This window comes from Mesoplodon bidens (genome assembly GCF_964165515.1).
Source record: "Mesoplodon bidens genome assembly, chromosome: 2".
Lineage (NCBI taxonomy): Eukaryota > Metazoa > Chordata > Mammalia > Artiodactyla > Ziphiidae > Mesoplodon > Mesoplodon bidens.
The window spans coordinates 107,591,600-107,610,823 of record NC_138177.1 but is presented as its reverse complement, the minus strand read 5'-3'; the positions used below and the strand labels follow the sequence as shown (position 1 = coordinate 107,610,823).

Genomic DNA, 19,224 nt, shown 5'->3' with positions numbered 1-19,224 from the left:
AATAAAGTACACAAAAGCACAACCACTTGTAGAGGATGCACACAAGTGACAGTGTACACCAGACACATGAACTAACTTATGTGATTGGACATCTTTGGAAGTTCGCAAGTTGAAGTTTCATATGTAGGGGACTTACTGTACAATCTTACCTCAGGAAACAAAAATATCTCAAATAAACAACCTAATGCAATTAGAGAAAGAAGGAAAAAAAAGCCCAAAGTTAGTAGAAAGAAATCATAAAGATCAGAGCAGAAATAAATGAAATAGAGATGAAGAAAACAATAGAAAAGATCAATGAAACTAAAAGCTGGTTCTTTGAGAAGATAAACAAAATTGATAAACATTTAGCCAGACTCATCAAGAAAAAAAAGGAGAGTACTCAAACCAAAAAAATTAGAAATGAGAAAGGAGAAGTTACAATGGACACTACAGAAATACAAAGGATCATAAGCGACTACTACAAAAAACTCTATGCCAATAAAATGGACAACCTGGAAGAAATGGACAAATTCTTAGAAAGGCACAACCTTCCAAGACTGAACCTGTGGAAGACATAGAAAATATGAAGAGACTAATCAAGTACTGAAATTGAAGCTGTGATTTAAAAACTTCCAACAAACAAAAGTCCAGGACCAGATGGCTTCACGGGAGAATTCTATCAAACATTTAGAAAAGAGTTAACACCTATTCTTCTGAAGTTCTTCCAAAAAATTGCAGAGGAAGAAACACTCCCAAACTTGTTCTGTGAGGTCACCATCACTCTGATACCAAAACCAAATATATCACAAAAAAAGAAAACTACAAGCCAATATCACTGATGAACATAGATGTATGAATCCTCAACAAAATATTAGCAACTGAATCCAACAGTACATTAAAAGGATCATCCACCATGATCCATCATGATCACTCACCAAGTGGGATTTATCCCAGGGTTGCAAGTATTCTTCAATATCCACAAATCAATCAGTGTGATACATCACATTAACAAACTGGAGAATAAAAACTACATGACCATCTCAATAAATGAAGAAAAACTTTTGAGAAAATTCAACACCAACTTATGATAAAAATCTCTCCAGAAAGCAGGCATAGAGGGAAATTACCTCATCATAACAAAGACCATATATGACAAACACACATAGCTAACATTCTCAAGGATGAAAAGCTGAAAGCATTCCCTCTAAGATCAGAAACAAGGCAAAGATGTCCACTCTTGCTATTTTTATTTGACATGGTTTTGGAAGTCCTAGCCATGGCAATCAGAGAAGAAAAAGAAACAAAAGGAATCCAAATTGGAAAAAAAGAAGTAAAATTGTCACTGTTTGTAAATGACATGATACTATACATAGAAAATCCTAAAGAGGCTACCAGAAGACTACTAGAGTTCATCAATGAATTTGGTAAAGTTGCAGGCTACAAAATTAATACACAGAAATCTCTTGCATTCCTGTACACTAACAATGAAAAATCAGAAAGAGAAATTACAGAAACAATCCCATTTACCAATGCATCAAACAGAATAAAATACCCAGGAATAAACCTACCTAAGGTGACAAAAGACCTGTACTCTGAAAACTATAAGACGCTAATAAAAGAAATTAAAGATGACATAAGCAGATGGAAAGATATAACATGTCCTTGGATTGGAAGAATCAATATTGTCAAAATGAGTATACTTCCCAAGGCAGTCTACAGATTCAGTGCAATCCCTATCAAATTACCAATTGCATTTTTCACAGAACTAGAACAAAAAAAATTTTGATTTGTATGGAGATACAAAAGACACCGAATAGCCAGAGCAATCTTGAGAAAGAAGAACAGAGCTGGAAGAATTGGGCTCCCTGACTTCAGACTATACTACGAAGCTACAATAATCAAAACAGTATGGTACTGGTGCAAAAACAGAAACATAGACCAATGGAACAGGATAGAAAGCCCAGAAATAAACTCACACACCCATGGTTAATTAATCTATGACAGGAGAGGACAGAACATACAATAGAGAAAGACAGTCTCTTCAATAAGTGGTGCTGGGAAAACTGAACAGCTACATGTAAAAGAATGAAATTAGAACATTTTCTAACACCATACACAAAAATAAACTCAAAATGTATCAAAGACCTAAATGTAAAGCTGGACACTATAAAGCTCTTAGAGGAAAACATAGGCAGAACACTCTTTGACATAAATCACAGCAATATCTTTTTGGATCCACCTCCAAGAGTAATAAAAATAAAAACAAAAATAAACAAATGAGACCTAATTAAACTTAAAAGCTTTTACACAGCAAAGGAAACCAAAAACAAAATGAAAAGACAACCCATAGAATGGGAGAAAATATTTGCTAATGAAGTGACTCATAAGGAATTAATTTCCAAAATATTCCGAGATTAATTTCCAAAATAGCTCATGCAGCTCTATGTCAAAAAAACAAACAACCAAATCAAAAAAAAAAAATGGGCAGGAGATCTAAACAGACAGTTCTCCAAAGAAGACATACAAGTGGCCAAAAATCACATGAAAAAGATGCTCAACATCACTAATTATTAGAGAAATGCAAATCAAAACTACAATGAGGTATCACCTCACACCAGTCAGAATGGCCATCATCAAAAACAAACAGTAAATGCTGGAGAGGGTGTGGAGAAAAGGGAACCCTCCTACACTGTTGGTGGGAATGTAAATTTGTACAACCATTGTGGAGAACAGTATGGAGGTTCTTTAACAAACTAAAAATAGAACTACCACATGATCCAGCAATTCCACTCCTGGGCATATATCCACAGAAAACCATAATTCAAATAGATACATGCATCCCAATATTCATTACAGCACTATTTACAATAGCCAAGACATGGAAGCAACCTAAATGTCCATCTACAGAGGAATGGATAAAGAAGATGTAATACATGTATACAATCAAATATTACTCAGCCATAACAAAGATCTAAATAATGTCATTTTCAGCAACATGGGTGGATCTTGAGATTATCACACAAAGTGAAGTAAATCAGTCAGAGAAAGACAAATATCACTCATACGGGGAATCTAATTTTAAAAAATGATACAAATGAACTTAGTTACAAAACAGAAACAGACTTACAGATATCAAAAAACAAACTTATGTTTACCAAAGGGGAAACGTTGGGGAGAGGGATAAGTCAGGAGCTTGTGGTTAACATACACACACTACAATACCTAAGGTAGATAACCAACAAAGACCTACTGTATTTTACAGGGAACTCTACTCAATATTCTATGATAACCCATAAGCGAAAAGAATCTGAAAAAAATGAATATATGCATATGTATAACTGAATCATTTTACTGTACACCTGAAACTAACACAGCATTGTAAATCAACTGTACTCCAATAAAATTAAAAAAAAACAACAACGGATATATGCGGGGCTGAATCAAAACAACGGAACAGAAGGACAAGAGATTATCTCCTCCCACAAATATTTACATCATAAACATATCTACATGTGGAACAATTCTCACAGAATACCTGCTGAATGCTGGCAGAATATCTCATAAAACCAAAATTGCAAAAAAGATCACCATGTAACCAGGTGGGATAAAAAGGAAAAAAGGAATGGACACAGGACATGTACCCCTGAGAGGGAGCTGTGAAAGAAGAAAGATTCCCTCACCTTTGGAAGCCTCCTCACCAACACGGAGATCAACCGGGACAGAAAGGGAGTTTCAGAGACTCAGAAGAGAGTGTAGCAGCCAGTTTGTGGCAGGCAGAATAGATAGAGACCAGCACAGAGTGTCCATGCCACCTCACTGCGTTCCTCAGCCCAGATGTGCATCTGTGGGTACTTGCTGGAGCTGGATGCTGAAACTTGAGCTTCAGAGGACAAACCCAAGAGAGGACTACAGTTGACTTTTCGGAGACAGCCTAAAGGGGCTGGAGTGTGTTCCAGGGGGCAACGTGAGGAGCCTGGGTCCACCACTGAAACCCCATTGTTAACATGTGTGCTTGAAGGGAGGGCGTTTCCTGCCACAGCAGCTACCTCATTCTCACCATACACAGGAGGCAGGGCTAAAATCTGAGCACTCTCCCCGGGGCTGTGCAACCCATGAATTTGTGTACCACCTGCAGCTTTGTAAAATAAGTGCCTTTGGGACATCCAAGTTGCTGTTGGTACTTCCCTGGCTGTAGCGGTTCTGGCTGAAGGCTCTGAGGATGTGTGCACATGGAGGTTGGGCCAGGAACTGGGCTGACTCATGGCAGGTCCAGGTGCAAGACTACAGCAGTCCCATGCCTGACCTCAGCAGTTCTGCACCAACAGATCTGCTCTACTGGCTTTGTGAGCATAGCACCTGAGGAACACCCAGGCTGATTGTTTGAATATCCACGGTTGAGGTGCAGGCAAGGATGGTGGCCAAAACAGTGTGCTTTGTGAATCCGAGCAATGGGTGACAGGCAACACCACACAGAAGCACACTTCTCGATGGGCAGTTCCTGCAGTATAATACTCAGTGGCTCCTCTCCCAGCAGGACCACTCCAGTCCCACCTACCTCACACTACAGTTCAGAAATGGATCTGGAGGCATCTATTGCAACAACTGTGGAGCTGACCCTGCACCCAACAGGGCTGTGACAACCACAGAGCAAAGAGGAGTCCCCACTCAACAACCAGTGCAGGCTCTGGTCATCACAACAACAATCATAGCCCCTATCAAGGGGATAGTAGCCAGCACACACGGAGGAAATATGTGGCAGGCATCCATACAAAAAAATAGCCCTCACACCTAAAATATTAGACTCACACAGACTACACAGGGACACTCCCACATAAAAACAGCACTTCAAGACCACAGTAGGTAACCATTTCTCCTGAACTCATAGAGTCAGAGAAATATAAGTAAAATGAAGGAGAGTCTCATTCAGTCTACCAGATCACAAGTTCAAAAAGGAGGTAATGAAAATACTGAAGGAATGAAGAAAGGCTTTACATAGAAATGCAGATTACTGTAAAAAGGAACTAGGAACTATAAAGAGGAGCCAACTGAAATTAGAAGACTCATTTGCAGAGACAAAACCTGAGCTAAAGAAAATAAATAGCAAACTGCGTAATGCGGAAGAATGAATAAGTGATCTGGAAGACAGAATAATGGAAATTAACCAGATCAGAACAGCAGACAGAAAGACAAATGAGGAAAAATGAAAGCAATTATAAGATAATATAAAGGGTCCCAAACTACACATAATAGAGATCTCAGAGGAGAAGAGAGAAGGGCATCAAAAATGTATGTGAAGAAATTATAGCTGAAAACTTCCCAAATCTAAAGAAGGAAACAGATATCCAGGTACAGGAACCACAGAGGGTCCCAGACAAGATGAACCCAAACAGACCTACACAAAGACATATTATAATTAAGATGGCAAAAAGTTAAAGAGAGGATTCTAAAGGCAGCAAGGGAAAAACAAAGAGTTAATTGCAAGGGAACTCCAGTAAGTCTATTAGCTGATTTCTCTACAGAAACCTTGCAGGCCAGAAGGGAGTTGAAAGATATATTCAAAGTCCTGAAGGGGAAAAACCTGCAACCTAGGATACTCTACCCAGAAAGATTATCATTTAGAACAGAAGGAAAGATAATTTCTCAGACAAGTGAAAACTAAAAGAATACAGAAATACTAAACCTATCCTAAAAGAAATTGAAAGGTCTCCTCTAAATAGAAAAGAAGTATCTATAGGAAAAAGAACATCACAATTGGAAAGTAAATCCCTTAAATAAGTCAGTACACAGATGTTTTAAAAATCAAAAAATTTCTGTGAAAACAGTGATAAACACAATGAACAGCAAAATGATAAACATGAGGATGTAAAAGAGGACATCAAAATCATAAAATGTGTGTCTGAGTTTTATGTCACTTAAAAATAAATTTGATGTTCCAAGTTTATTTTACAATTATCTGACATTTACTGTTTTTATCAAGATTTTTAAACATTTAAGTCTAAAATCAAGCTGGAATTTTCTTTGTGCAAGATTTGTAAGTGATCTAGTCACCCTCTTATTCTATATGACTGTCCAGTTGGCTGACAACACTTTATATACAGTTTATATTTTCCAACTGATCTGAAATAACACTGTACACATACAGTTGATCAGGTATATTTTGGGTTCTATTTTTAGACTATGTAGCATGTTCTTACTCTTTGTTTTCATATTGCTGCCTCAATGATACATTGTTCTATTTATTGCAGTTCTATAAACTTCATTGCACCCCTTCTGAATTGTCATGGCTTTTTAATTTGTTTGATCAGCTCCATTTAAAATTTACAATCAGCCTTTGTGAAATTTTAACTCAAAACACATAAAATTTACAGGTGAAGTAAAAGATAATTGTTTTATATAAGAAATTAGTCCTTTCCTCTAAAGAAATCAGTATACATATTCATTTGTATAATTATTTATATGTGACTTTCAGAAGCATTATTTAACATTAGAATGTTGCTTTTTTTCAAGATATTACAAATTTGACCTTCTCTTTGTCTTCTACTCAGTTGTTTCCATTTCCATTTAAATTAACTACCCAGCAACATTAATTCTATAGTTTGTGTGCCAGGCATTGATGTCTTATAGTAGATAATTTTTCTATTTTTATATTAAAATTTTGATGAAAAAGAAAAATTGCATACATAAATGAAAATAATCCAGATCACAAAGCTGTTATAAAAACTTTTAATATTACCAGAATTTAAACAAGAAAAATAACCGGTAATTAGTGACCACACATGTTTTATCTTCTCCCAAATCTGAGACCAAAACAAAAAGCCGTGAAGTATTTTCTTTGTCACTGTCTTCCTGTGTCTATGAAGTGCAGTCATTTTCAGTATTTTGCACATAATCCTTGTCATTATCATTGCTCACTGTGACCTAAAAATGTATGATGTGTTAGTAAACTGAAAACTTTTCAAAGTTTCAATATTTCAAAAACAAGGTTTTCCATTAACAATTTATAAAATCATCTGTGATTTCTTTTAAAGAGCTCCTTCTTAATAGATCATGAGAAGATATTATTTTCATCAAGAATATCTCCTGGTTAAGGCTTGGAAGATGAGATGAAGCATAGCACAACCTTACTCATACTCACTCATCACTAGGGTTTTCCTAGAGTGCTAACCAGGCATAAGGACAATTGTTATAAGATATTCCAGCCAAATTTATGCTATTGGGGTGGGAGCCCTCCCTGTGAATCATACGAATTCTCACCCACATATTAAAAATACCCAGAACTCCTAAGCTAAGTTCCAGATGGAAGAAGAGAGAACTGCCCCTTTACTGCAGGCTGTTCTGCAGGTTATCCTCACTTGCAGACAACTGCAGCCAGATTAGGAGCTGTCAGTTGCCAACATTTCTAAGTCTGTGCATATTTGACAGTTTTAGGTTGGCAAGGATCTGTCTTAGGGTCTTTGCGGGTAGTAGGATTCCTGAAAATTGGCAGGAAGCTTGGTAAAGTGAACCAATTCCTGCTTTTATTGATATTAGATACAATTGGTCAGAAATCCACTTGAAAACCCTGGGAACCCCATTTAATACTGGCCCCATGAGATCATGCAGGAATACCTCAAAACAGCAGCACAAGCCCTGGGAAAATTATTTATATTCTGTAAATGCTTGGAGGTACCAAGATACTCAGGGACTCTTCAGAAACTCACGGTGAAAAGAACTCAAGTGCCTGGATACAAGCCATTAAAATCTCAGGGTTTCTAGTGAATCTAAAGCAGTAAGAGACCGTGACGCTTTGCTTTATGACTGCTTTAATTTTCACTCATCCCTTCCTGAGGTTCCAGGGCTTTGTTCCACAGTCACTGCCCAGACCCAGACCAGGTTACCTCCAGCATCTGAATCCATTCATTCATCCTTCTCAGAAGATTGTCTCTTTCTCTCATCTCCTCTGTCATTTTGACTCTAAATGCCTCAAAGGCTCTTCCTTGGTCCTCAAACTTTTGCTGCAATTCATTAAACTTTTGCTCAAAAAGCTCCTTTCCCCTCTCAGTGGCCTCTCTTTTGGCTTGTTCTTCTGCTCCAGGAAGATTATACACAGGGAAGAAAACAGTAGTCAGCCCTGAGAGCTACAACCCTCATCCCCCACCCCTCCACTTTCTCAGTGACCAAACTGTCTTGAAAAACGCAAATGGACATGTCTGAATTCACCTGTGATCACATATCAAGGGCAGGTGTGAGAGTGTGCTAGGAAAGGCACTGACTAGCCGGATAGATGTACAACCATAACTGGGCTTGTTTTCACATGTAGCAGAGCGTGTTCAGGGAAGGAGAAGAAGGTCTCTGCTTCTGGAAGTTCCTCCTGTCATAATTCTCAGATGGCATTGCAGGAAACTTCCTACCCTACTTGAGCTGGGCCCTCCCAGTACCTGCTGAGGTCTTTTCACTTTCTCTTATCTCCTCTGTCATTTTGGCTCTTAATCCCTTGAAGGCTCTTTCTCGGTCTTCCAGATTTTTCTGAAGCTCTTTAACCTTTTGTTCAAGAGACTCCTTTTCCCTTTCAGCTGCCTCCCCTTTGGCCTGCTCTTCTGCTCAAGGGCAATGTTTGAAAGGGAAGGAACCAACAGTCAGATCTGAGAGCTACAACTCTCCCAATTCCCAACCCTCCACGTTCTCCATGACCAAACTGTCGTGAAGAAGCATGTGGACACGTCTAAATTTACCTGTGACCACATATCAAGGGCAGGTTTGGGAATGCGCTAGGAAAGGCCCTGACTGGCTAGATGGAGTTACAACCACAACTTTTCTTCTTATTTTCAGATGAAGCAGAGTGAGTTCACAGGAGGAGTGGAGCTTCTGGAAGCTCCTCCTGTCAGAGTTCTCAGAGGGCATTGCAGGAACCTACCCACCCCACTGTGAGCTGAGCACTCCTGTGTACCTGCTGAGGCCTTTTTCCTTTCATTCAACTCCTCTGTCATTTTAACTCTTAGTATCTCGAAGACTCTTTCTTGGTCCTCCAACTTTTGCTGCAATTCTTCAACCTTTTGTCCAAGAGGCTCCTTTTCCCTCTCAGCTGCCTCTCTTTTGGCCTGCTTTTCTTCTTCTGGAAGATTTTAGATAGGGAAGAAAACAACAGTTAGCCCTGAGAGGTAGAGCCCACCATACCCCAAACTTCCACTCTGTCAGTGACCACGCTGTTGTGAAAAAGGAGATGGACATGTCTAAATACACCTGTGACCACACACAAGGGCAGGTTTGGGAACCTTCTAGGAAAGGCCCTGACTGACTGGCTGGACCTACAACCACAATTAGCCTTGTTTTTGCAGATGTAGCAGAGTGTGTTCACAGAAAGAGAAGGTGCCTGTTTCTGGAAGTTCCTCCTGTCAGAGTCTCAGAGGGCATTGCAGGAATCTACCCACCCCACTGTGAGCTGAGGTCTCCCCTGTACATGCTACGTTCATTTCTGCATCATAAAGGAGCTCACCTTTCTTCATGTAGTGTTCCTCTAGTATTTCTGGTATCCTCAGTAGGCACTGGAGACAAGAAAGAGGCAAAGACATGTCAGGTAGGTCTGACCTGAACTTCCACTGAAATGTTCTGAGAAATGAACTGTTCTGAATAACATTCCCTGGTTGCTTCCCACTCTTCAAGTAAATTTACCAGATCCTGCCTGCCTCACTACCTACCTCTCTAGCCTCCTTGCCAGTTTTGCTTCTACCACCCATGCTAAGTTCCACCAGTCAGAAGAATGTGCAGTTTTACAAATCGGTAACCTTGGTTGCTTTCATATTTTTTTCATATGCTGTATTTTACTGCTTGTGACTCTTCTGGTAACATCCCACCTTGGATAATATGTACAAATTTTCAAAATTTACATCACACTCTGCACCACATTAACTAATTGAAGAATAAAAATCATATGATTATCTCAATAGACGCAGAAAAAACTTTTGACAAAATCCAACACCCATTTATGATTAAAAACTCTCCAGAAAGTGGGCATAGAGGGAATCTACCTCAACATAATAACAGCCATATACGACAAACCTACAGCTAGAATCATACACAACATTGAAGAGCTGAAAGCATTCCCTCTAAGATTAGGAAAAAGACAAGGATGCCCACTCTCACCACTTTTATTCAACATAGATTTGGAAGTCCTATCTATGGCAATCAGAGAAGAAAAAGGAATCCAAATTGGAAAAGAAGAAGTAAAACTGTCACTGTTTGCAGATGACATGATACTATACATAGGAAATCCTAAAGACACTTCCAGAAAACTACTAGCATTCATCAATGAATTTGGTAAAGTTGCAGGCTGCAAAATTAATACACAGAAATCTCTTGCATTTCTATACATTAACAATGAAAGATCAGAAAGAGAAACTCAAGAAACAATCCCATTTACCATTGCATCAAAAAGAATAAAATACCTAGGAATAAACTTACCTAAGGAGACAAAAGACCTGTACTCCAAAAACTATAAGACACTTATGAAAGAAATCAGACACAAACAGATGGAAAGATATACCATGTTCTTGGATTGAAAGAATAAATATTGTCAAAATAATTATACTACCCAAGGCAATCTACAGATTCAATGAAATTCCTATCAAATTACCAATGGCATTTTTCACAGAACTAGAACAAAAAATCTTAAAATTTTTATGGAGACAAAAAGGACTCCAAATAGCCAAAGCAATCTTGAGAAAGAAAAAAAGAGCTGGAGGAACCAGGCTCCCTGACTTCAGACTATACTACAAAGCTATAGTCATCAAACCAGTATGGTACTGGCACAAAAATAAAACTATAGATCAAAGGAACAGAATAGAAAGCCCAGGAATAATCCCACACACCTATGGTCAATTAATCTAAGACAAAGGAGGCAAGACTGTACAATGGTAGAAAGACAGTCTCGTCAATAAATGGTGCTGGGAAAACTGGATAGCTACATGTAAAAAAATGAAATTAGATCATTCTTTAACACCATACACAAAAATAAGCTCAAAATGGATTAAAGACCTAAATGTGAGACCAGACACTATAAAACTCCTAGAGGAAAACATAGGCAGAACACTCTGTGACACAAATTGCAGCAATATCTTTTCCGATCTGGCTCCCAGAGTAATGGAAATAAAAGCAAAAATAAACAAATGGGACCTAATTAAACTCAAAAGCAAAGGAAACCATAAACAAAATGAAAAGACAACCCACAGATTGGGAGAAAATATTTGCAAATGATGTGACCAGCAATGGATTAGTCTCCAAAATCTACAAACAGCTCATGTGGCTTAATATCATCAAAACAAACAACCCAATAAATAAATGGGCAGAAGACCTAAATAGACATTTTTCCAAGGAAGACATACAGATGGCCAAGAGGCACATGAAGAGATATTCAACATCACTAATGATTAGAGAAATGCAGATCAAAAATACAATGAGATATCACCTCACACCAGTCAAAATGGCTATCATCAAAAAATCCACAAACAATAAATGCTGGAGAGGGTGTGGTAAGAAGGCAACCCCCTACACTGTTGGTGGGAATGTAAATTGGTACAGACACTGGAGAACAGCATGGAGGTTCCTTAAAATCAAAAAATAGAGCTACCATATGACCCTGAAATCCCACTCCTGGGCATATATCCAGAGAAAAACATGGTCTTAAAGGATACATGCATCCCAATATTCATTGCAGCATTGTTTACAATAGCCAAGACATGGAAGCAACCTAAATGTCCATTGACAGAGGAATGGATAAAGAAGATGTGGTACATATATACAATGGAATATTACTCAGCCATAAAAAAGAATGAAATAATGCCATTTGCAGCAACATGGATTGACCTAGAGATTGTCATACTGAGTGAAGTAAGTCAGACAGAGAAAGAGAAATATCGTATGATACTGCTTATATAGGGAATCTAAAAATAAATTATACAAATGAATGTATTTACAAAACAGAAATGGACTCACAGACTTAGAAAATGAACTTATGGTTACCAGGTGGGGAAGGGTAGAGGGAAAGGATAGTTAAGGAGTTTAGGATTGACATGTACACACTCTATATTTAAAAAGGATAACAAACAAGGACCTACTGTATAGCACAGGGAACTCTGCTCAGTCTTTTGTGGCAGCCTGGATGGGAGGGGAGTCTGGGGGAGAATGGATACATGTATATGTAAGGCTGAGTCGCTTTGCTGTGCACCTGAAACTACCACAACATTGTTAATTGGCTAAACTCCAATATAAAATAAAAAGGTAAAAAAAAGAAACTCTGGATCAGAGAGATAGTTAAGACAAGAGTCAAAATTTCAAATGTTCTATTCCATTATGGTTTATCCCAGGATATTGAATATAGTTCCCCGCACTATACAGTAGGACCTTGTTAAAAAAAGCAAAATTTTACACGACACTCTTCCTCCAGGAAGGTTCCTTAAAGCACCTTCCCCAAGTGAAATCATTGTATATACTTTGGTAAATTTGTATCAATTATACATTTTAAATGTATGAAATTTATGGTTTGTGAATTATTAATTTTAAAAATTTTTTGTCTTTTAATTAATTTATTTATTTTTGGCTGTGTTGGGTCTTCGTTTCTGTGCGAGGGCTTTCTCTAGTTGCGGCAAGCAGGGGGCACTCTTCATTGTGGTGCGCAGGCCTCTCAGTGTCACAGCCTCTCTTCTTGCGGAGCACAAGCTCCAGACTCACAGGCTCAGTAGTTGTGGCTCATGGGCCTAGCTGCTCCGTGGCATGAGGGATCTTCCCGGACCGGGGCATGAACCCGTGTCCCCTGCATCGGAAAGTGGACTCTCAACCACTGCACACCAGGGAAGCCCGAAATACTCTATTATGGCTACTAGTAAGTGGCTTAAGTCCCTCAGCTTTCCTTGTGAAATATTGGGTTTACATTATATAATCTTTGTGCTTCCTCAGCTCTAGCATCCTGAGTTTCTATCTACAGGGTATGATTAACAGTAATACAACTAAAAGCAAAGTAAGTATAAAGAAAGACCTGGTAAGAGAATCTTCCAAGAGGAACTTGGATTGCTATGAATGAGACAGAGCGCACAGAAAAACAACAAGCTCGAAATAACTTAAGTGTGTTCCAAGGACATATGGGAACTTTGCAAGTGTTCAGTCAAGGAGGACATCTGAGTGCCTGTACTATACTGACTTTGCTTCAGAGGTCAGAGAGATTTCCAGAAGAAGTGCCTGAGTTTGGAAAAGAAGGAGATAAAATAGAGTAATATCATCTATTAGAACTCTCTTACTCAGAGGAATCAGGATCTTTCTACCATGAATGGCAATAAATCTGTGGCCAATAAAGTGGCCTTGAGGGAGAGAGGGTAACATGAAGAATTAACTATTAAGACAAATTACATGTAGTGCTTCAGTAACTTCTCCTGCTTCTATTAGATACACTCCATTAGAATATCCACCTGATAACCCTGGGAACCCCATTGAATGTTTGCTCCATGAGATCATTCAAGGATCCCTCAAAACAGCAGCACATAAACCATTAGCCAGACTCATCAAGAAAAAAAGGGAGAAGACTCAAATCAATAGAATTAGAAATGAAAAAGGAGAAGTAACAACTGACACTGCAGAAATACAAAGGATATGAGAGATAACTACAAGGAACTCTATGCCAATAAAATGGACAGCCTGGAAGAAATGGACAAATTCTTAGAAATGCACAACCTTCCAAGCCTGAACCAGGAAGAAATAGAAAACATGAACAGACCAATCACAAGTGATGAAATTGAAACTGTGATTAAAAATCATCCAACAAACAAAAGCCCAGGACCAGATGGCTTCACAGGTGAATTCTATCAAACATTTAGAGAAGAGCTAACACCTATCCTTCTCAAACTCTTCCAAAATATAGCAGAGGGAGGAACACTCCTAAACTCATTCTACAAGGCCACCATCACCCTGATACCAAAACTAGACAAAGATGTCACAACGAAAGAAAACTACAGGCCAATATCACTGATGAACATAGATGCAAAAATCCCCAACAAAATACTAGCAAACAGAATCCAACAGCACATTAAAAGGATCATACAACATGATCAAGTGGGGTTTATCCCAGGAATGCAAGGATTCTTCACTATACGCAAATCAATCAGTGTGAAACACCATATTAACAAATTGAAGGAGAAAAGCTGTATGATCATCTCAATCGATGCAGAGAAAGCTTTCAACAAAATTCAACACCCATTTATGATAAAAACCCTCCAGAAAGTAGGCATAGAGGGAACTTTCCTCAACATAATAAAGGCCATATATGACAAACCCACAGCCAGCATTGTCCTCAATGGTGAAAAATCGTCCACTAAGATCAGGAACAAGTCAAGGTTGTCCACTCTCACCACTATTATTCAACATACTTTTGGAGGTATTAGCCACAGCAATCAGAGAAGAAAAAGAAATAAAAGGAATCCAAATTGGAAAAGAAGAAGTAAAGCTCTCACTGGTTGCAGATGACATGATACTATACATAGAGTATCCTAAAGATGCTACCAGAAAACTACGAGAGCTAATCAATGAATTTGGTTAAGTAGCAGGATACAAAATTAATGCACAGAAATCTCTAGCATTCCTATACACTAATGATGAAAAATCTGAAAATGAAATTAAGGAAACACTCCCATTTACCATTGCAACAAAAAGAATAAAATATCTAGGAATAAACCTACCTAAGGAGACAAAAGACCTGTATGCAGAACATTATAAGACACTGATGAAAGAAATTAAAGATGATACAAATAGATAGAGAGATATACCATGTTCTTGGATTGCAAGAATCAACACAGTGAAAATGACTCTACTACACAAAGCAATCTACAGTTTCAATGCAATCCCTATCAAACTACCAATGGCATTTTTCACAGAACTAGAACAAAAAATTTCAAAATTTGTATGGAAACGCAAAAGACCCCGAATAGCCAAAGTAATCTTGATAAAGAAAAACGGAGCTGGAGGAATCAGGCTCCCAGACTTCAGACTATACTACAAAGCTACAGTAATCAAGAGAGTATGGTACTGGCACAAAAACAGAAATATAGATCAATGGAAGAGGATAGAAAGCCCAGAGATAAACCCATGCACATATGGTTCCCTTATCTTTGATAAAGGAGGCAAGAATATACAGTGGAGAAAAGACAGCCTCTTCAATAAGTGGTGCTGGGAAAACTAGACAGGTACATGTAAAAGTATGAAACTGGAACACTCCCTAACACCATACACAAAAATAAACTCAAAATGGGTTAAAGACCTAAATGTAAGGCCAGACACTATCAAACTCTTAGAGGAAAACATAGGCAGAACACTCTATGACACATATCACAGCAAGATCCTTTTAGACCCACCTCCTAGAGAAATGGAAATAAAAACAAAAATAAACAAATGGGACCTAATGAAACTTAAAAGCTTTTGCACAGCAAAGGAAACCATAAAGAAGACCAAAAGACAACCCTCAGCATGGGAGAAAATATTTGCAAGCAGCTCATGCAGCTCAATATCAAAAAAACAAACAACCCAATCCAAAAATGGGAAGAAGACCTAAGTAGACATGCCCCAAAGAAGATATACAGATTGCCAACAAACACATGATAGAATGCTCAACATCACTAATCATTAGAGAAATGCAAATCAAAACTACAGTGAGATATCATCTCACACCAGTCAGAATGGCCATCATCAAAAAATCTACAAACAATAAATGCTGGAGAGGGTGTGGAGAAAAGGGAACACTCTTGCACTGTTGGTGGGAATGTAAATTGATACAGCCACTATGGAGAACAGTATGGAGGTTCCTTAAAAAACTAAAAATAGAACTACCATACGACCCAGCAATCCCCCTACTGGGCATATACCCTGAGAAAACCATAATTCAAAAAGAGTCATGTACCAAAATATTCATTGCAGCTCTATTTACAATAGGCAGGACATAGAAGCAACCTAAGTGTCCAACAACAGATGAATGGATAAAGAAGATGTGGCACATATATACAATGGAATATTACTCAACCATAAAAAGAAACGAAACTGAGTTATTTGTGGTGAGGTGGATGGACCTACAGTCTGTCATACAGAATGAAGTAAGTCAGAAAGAGAAAAACAAATACTGTATGCTAACACATATATATATGGAGTCTAAGAAGGAAAAAAAAAGAAAAGGTCCTGAAGAACCTAGGGCCAAGATGGGAATAAAGACACAGACCTACTAGAGAAAGGACTTGAGGATATGGGGAGGGGGAAGGGTAAGTTGTGACAAAGTGAGAGAGTGGCATGGACATATATACACTACCAAACGTAAAATAGATAGCTAGTGGGAAGCAGCCGCATAGCACAGGGAGATCAGCTCGGTGCTTTGTGACCACCTAGAGGGGTGGGATAGGGAGGGTGGGAGGGAGCTAGATGCAAGAGGGAAGAGATATGGGAACATATGTATATATATAACTGATTCACTTTGTTATAAAGCAGAAACTAACACACCATTGTAAAGCAATTATACTCCAATAAAGATGTTAAAAAAAAAAAACAGCAGCACAAGTCCTGGGAAAATTATTTATATTCTGTAAATGCTTGGAGATACCAAGGTTCTTATGGACTGTTCATAAGCTCACTGTTTACCAAACTAAAGTGCCTGGATATAAGCCACTAAAAACTCAGGGCTCCTAGTGAATCAAAAGCAGTAAAGGACAATAGTGCTTCTCTCTATGACTTTGATCTAATTTTCACCCATCCCTTCCTGTGGTTCCAGGTTTTGTGCCACAGTCACTGCCCTGACCCAGACCAGGTTACCTCCAGCATCTGAATCCTTTCATTCACCTTTCTCAAACGGTTGTCTCTTTCTCTCATCTCATCTGTGATTTTGACTCTAAATCTCTCGAAGGCTCTTTCATGGTCCTCCAACTTTTGCTGCAATTCTTTAACTTTTTGCTCAAGAAGCTCCTTTTCCCATTTAGCGACATCTCTTTTGGCCAGATCTTCTGCTCCCAGGATATTTTAGAGAGAAAAGAAAACAACAGTCAACCCTGAGAGCTACAACTCCCCAACCAACAACCCTTGCTTTCTGAGTCACCTAAGCATCTGGGAAAAACAGATGGACATGTCTAAATTCACCTGTGACCACACACAGGGACAGGTGTGAGAATGTGCCAAGAAAGGGTATGACTAGCTACCTGGAGGTACAACCACAACTCTCCTTGTTATTTTCAGATGTAGCAGAGTGTGTTCACAGAAGGAGGAGAAGGTCCCTCTTTCAGGAACTTCCTCCTGTCAGAGTCTCAGAGGGCACTGCAGGAACCTACATACCCCACTGTGAGCTGAGCCCTCACCTGTACCTGGTGAAGTCTTTTCTCTTTCTCTTATCTCCTCTGTCATTTTGACTCTTAATTCTTCAGAGACTCTTTCTTGGTCCTCCAGCTTTTCCTGCAGCTCTTTAACCTTTTGCTCGAGAAGCTCATTTGCCCTCTCAGCTGCCTCCCTCTTGGCACGCTCTTCTGTTTGAGGAAGATGTTAGAGAAGGAAGGAAACAATAGTCAGATCTGAGGGCTGTAACCCTTCACCGCTCCCCATCCTCTAACTTCTTTGTGACCATACTGTTGTGAAAAAACAGATGGAAATGTCTGAATTCACCAGTGTCCACACACCAAGGGCAGGGTGGAGAATCTCCTGGGAAGATCCCTGACTAGCAGGCTGGACCTACAACCACACCTTGCAGTGTTCTTTCCCAATGAAATAGAATGTGTTCACAGATGAGAGGAAGCTCCCTGCTTCTGGAAGTTTCTCCCATCAGACTTCTCAAAGGGCATTGCAGGAAACTACCCAGTGCCTTGTGTGCTGAGCCCGTCCATGTACCTGCTGAGGTCTTTTCTCTTTTTCTTATTTTCTCTGTCATTTTGCCTATGAATCCTTCAAAGTCTTTTTCTTGGTCCTCCACCTTCTGCCACATCTCTTTATACTTTTGCTTTAGAAGCTCCTTTTCCCTCTCTGATGGCTCTCTTTCAGTCCATTCTGCTTGTCCAAGAAGATTTTAGAAAGGGAAGAAAACACAGTCAGCCCTGAGAGGTACAACCTCCTGCATCCACTAAACCTCTACTTTCTCAGTGATCAAACTGTTGTGAAAAAGGAGATGGCTGAGGCTGTATTCACCTGTGATCACATATCAAGGGCAGGTTTGGGAATGTGCTAGGAAAGACACTGACTGGCTGGCTGGACCTAAAACCACAACTGGCCTTGTTATTTTCAGATGAAGCAGAGTGTGTTCATAGAAGGAGAAGTCCCTGCTTCTGGAAGTTCCTCCTGTCAGAGTTCTCAGAGGGCATTGCAGGAACTTACCCACCCCACTGTGAGCTGACCCCTCCCCTGTACCTGCTAAGGTCTTTGCTGCATCACGAAGGAGCCCATCTGTCTTCATGCAGCATTCTTCTAGTTCCTCCTTTATCAACCCTATTCTCTGGAGACACAAAGTGGCAAAGACATGTCAGGCAGGTCAAACCTGAACTTCCATTGATATATTCTGAGAAAAGAACTATTCAGAATAACACTCCTTGGTTGTGTCCAACTGCCTACAATAAAGTTTCCAAGATCCTGCCTACTTTGCTACCCCTCCAGCCTCCTCTTCCAGTGTTGCTTCCACCAGCCATGGAGGTTCCACCAGTCAGAATAATGTGCAGTTTTACAAATACGTAACCTTGGGCAATTTCATATTTTTCATATGTTGTTTTTTCTGCTTCTGGCTCTTCAGGCAACATCCCACCATGGATAATATGTACAAAATTTTCAAAATTTACATCACACCTCTTCCAGGAAGATTCACTAAACCACCTTCTCCATGTGAAATCACTGTACATTTACATTCATAAATTTGTATCAGTTGTACACTTAAATGTATGAAATTTATGGCTTGTGAATTACATCTCAATAAAACTCTTTAAATAAACTTGAATTACTAGATCTCAGAGAAAAGTGCTGAAATACTCTCTTTAAGGCTACTAGTAGGGCTTCCCTGGTGGCGCAGTGGTTGAGAGTCCGCCTGCCGATGCAGGGGACACGGGTTCGTGCCCCGGTCCAGGAAGATCCCACATGCCGTGGAGTGGCTGGGCCCATGAGCCATGGCTGCTGAGCCTGCGCGTCCGGAGCCTGTGCTCCGCAATGGGAGAGGCCACAACAGTGAGAGACCCGCATACTGCAAAAAAGAAAAAAAAAAAAGACTAATAGTAAGTGTCTTTATCCCCT

The 19,224-nt window shown here is 39.3% G+C and overlaps 1 protein-coding gene across 2 annotated transcripts; it reads right to left on the bottom strand.

Annotated features, from left to right (window-relative positions):
- Positions 1–6,718: 6,718 nt before the first annotated feature.
- On the bottom strand, positions 6,719–19,224 carry LOC308612835 (uncharacterized protein). 2 transcript variants are annotated; one of them, XM_081225597.1, is made up of 9 exons: positions 18,358–19,224; positions 17,845–18,000; positions 17,322–17,486; positions 16,786–16,973; positions 9,452–9,500; positions 8,906–9,070; positions 8,397–8,555; positions 7,857–8,044; positions 6,719–6,897 (listed from the first exon to the last, which is right to left on the bottom strand). In XM_081225597.1, the coding sequence occupies exons 1-9, from the start codon at positions 18,401–18,403 to the stop codon at positions 6,832–6,834; spliced, it is 1,182 nt and encodes a 393-aa protein (XP_081081723.1). In that variant the 5' UTR covers positions 18,404–19,224; the 3' UTR covers positions 6,719–6,831. The 2 variants fall into 2 exon arrangements, with proteins under 2 accessions (XP_081081723.1, XP_081081724.1); XM_081225598.1 differs by having other exon boundaries at positions 16,813–16,973.

What these genes read in the sequence shown, in the direction of transcription:
- LOC308612835 (XM_081225597.1), bottom strand. Translation starts at nt 18,403, where the DNA reads ATGAAGACAGATGGGCTCCTTCGTGATGCAGCAAAGACCTTAGCAG. An exon ending in TGCAGCAAAGACCTTAGCAG is followed by an intron (nt 18,001 to 18,357) that starts GTACAGGGGAGG and finishes TTGGACAAGCAG; the next exon opens with AATGGACTGAAAGAGAGCCA. An exon ending in GGAACACTACATGAAGAAAG is followed by an intron (nt 9,071 to 9,451) that starts GTGAGCTCCTTT and finishes AAAATCTTCCAG; the next exon opens with AAGAAGAAAAGCAGGCCAAA.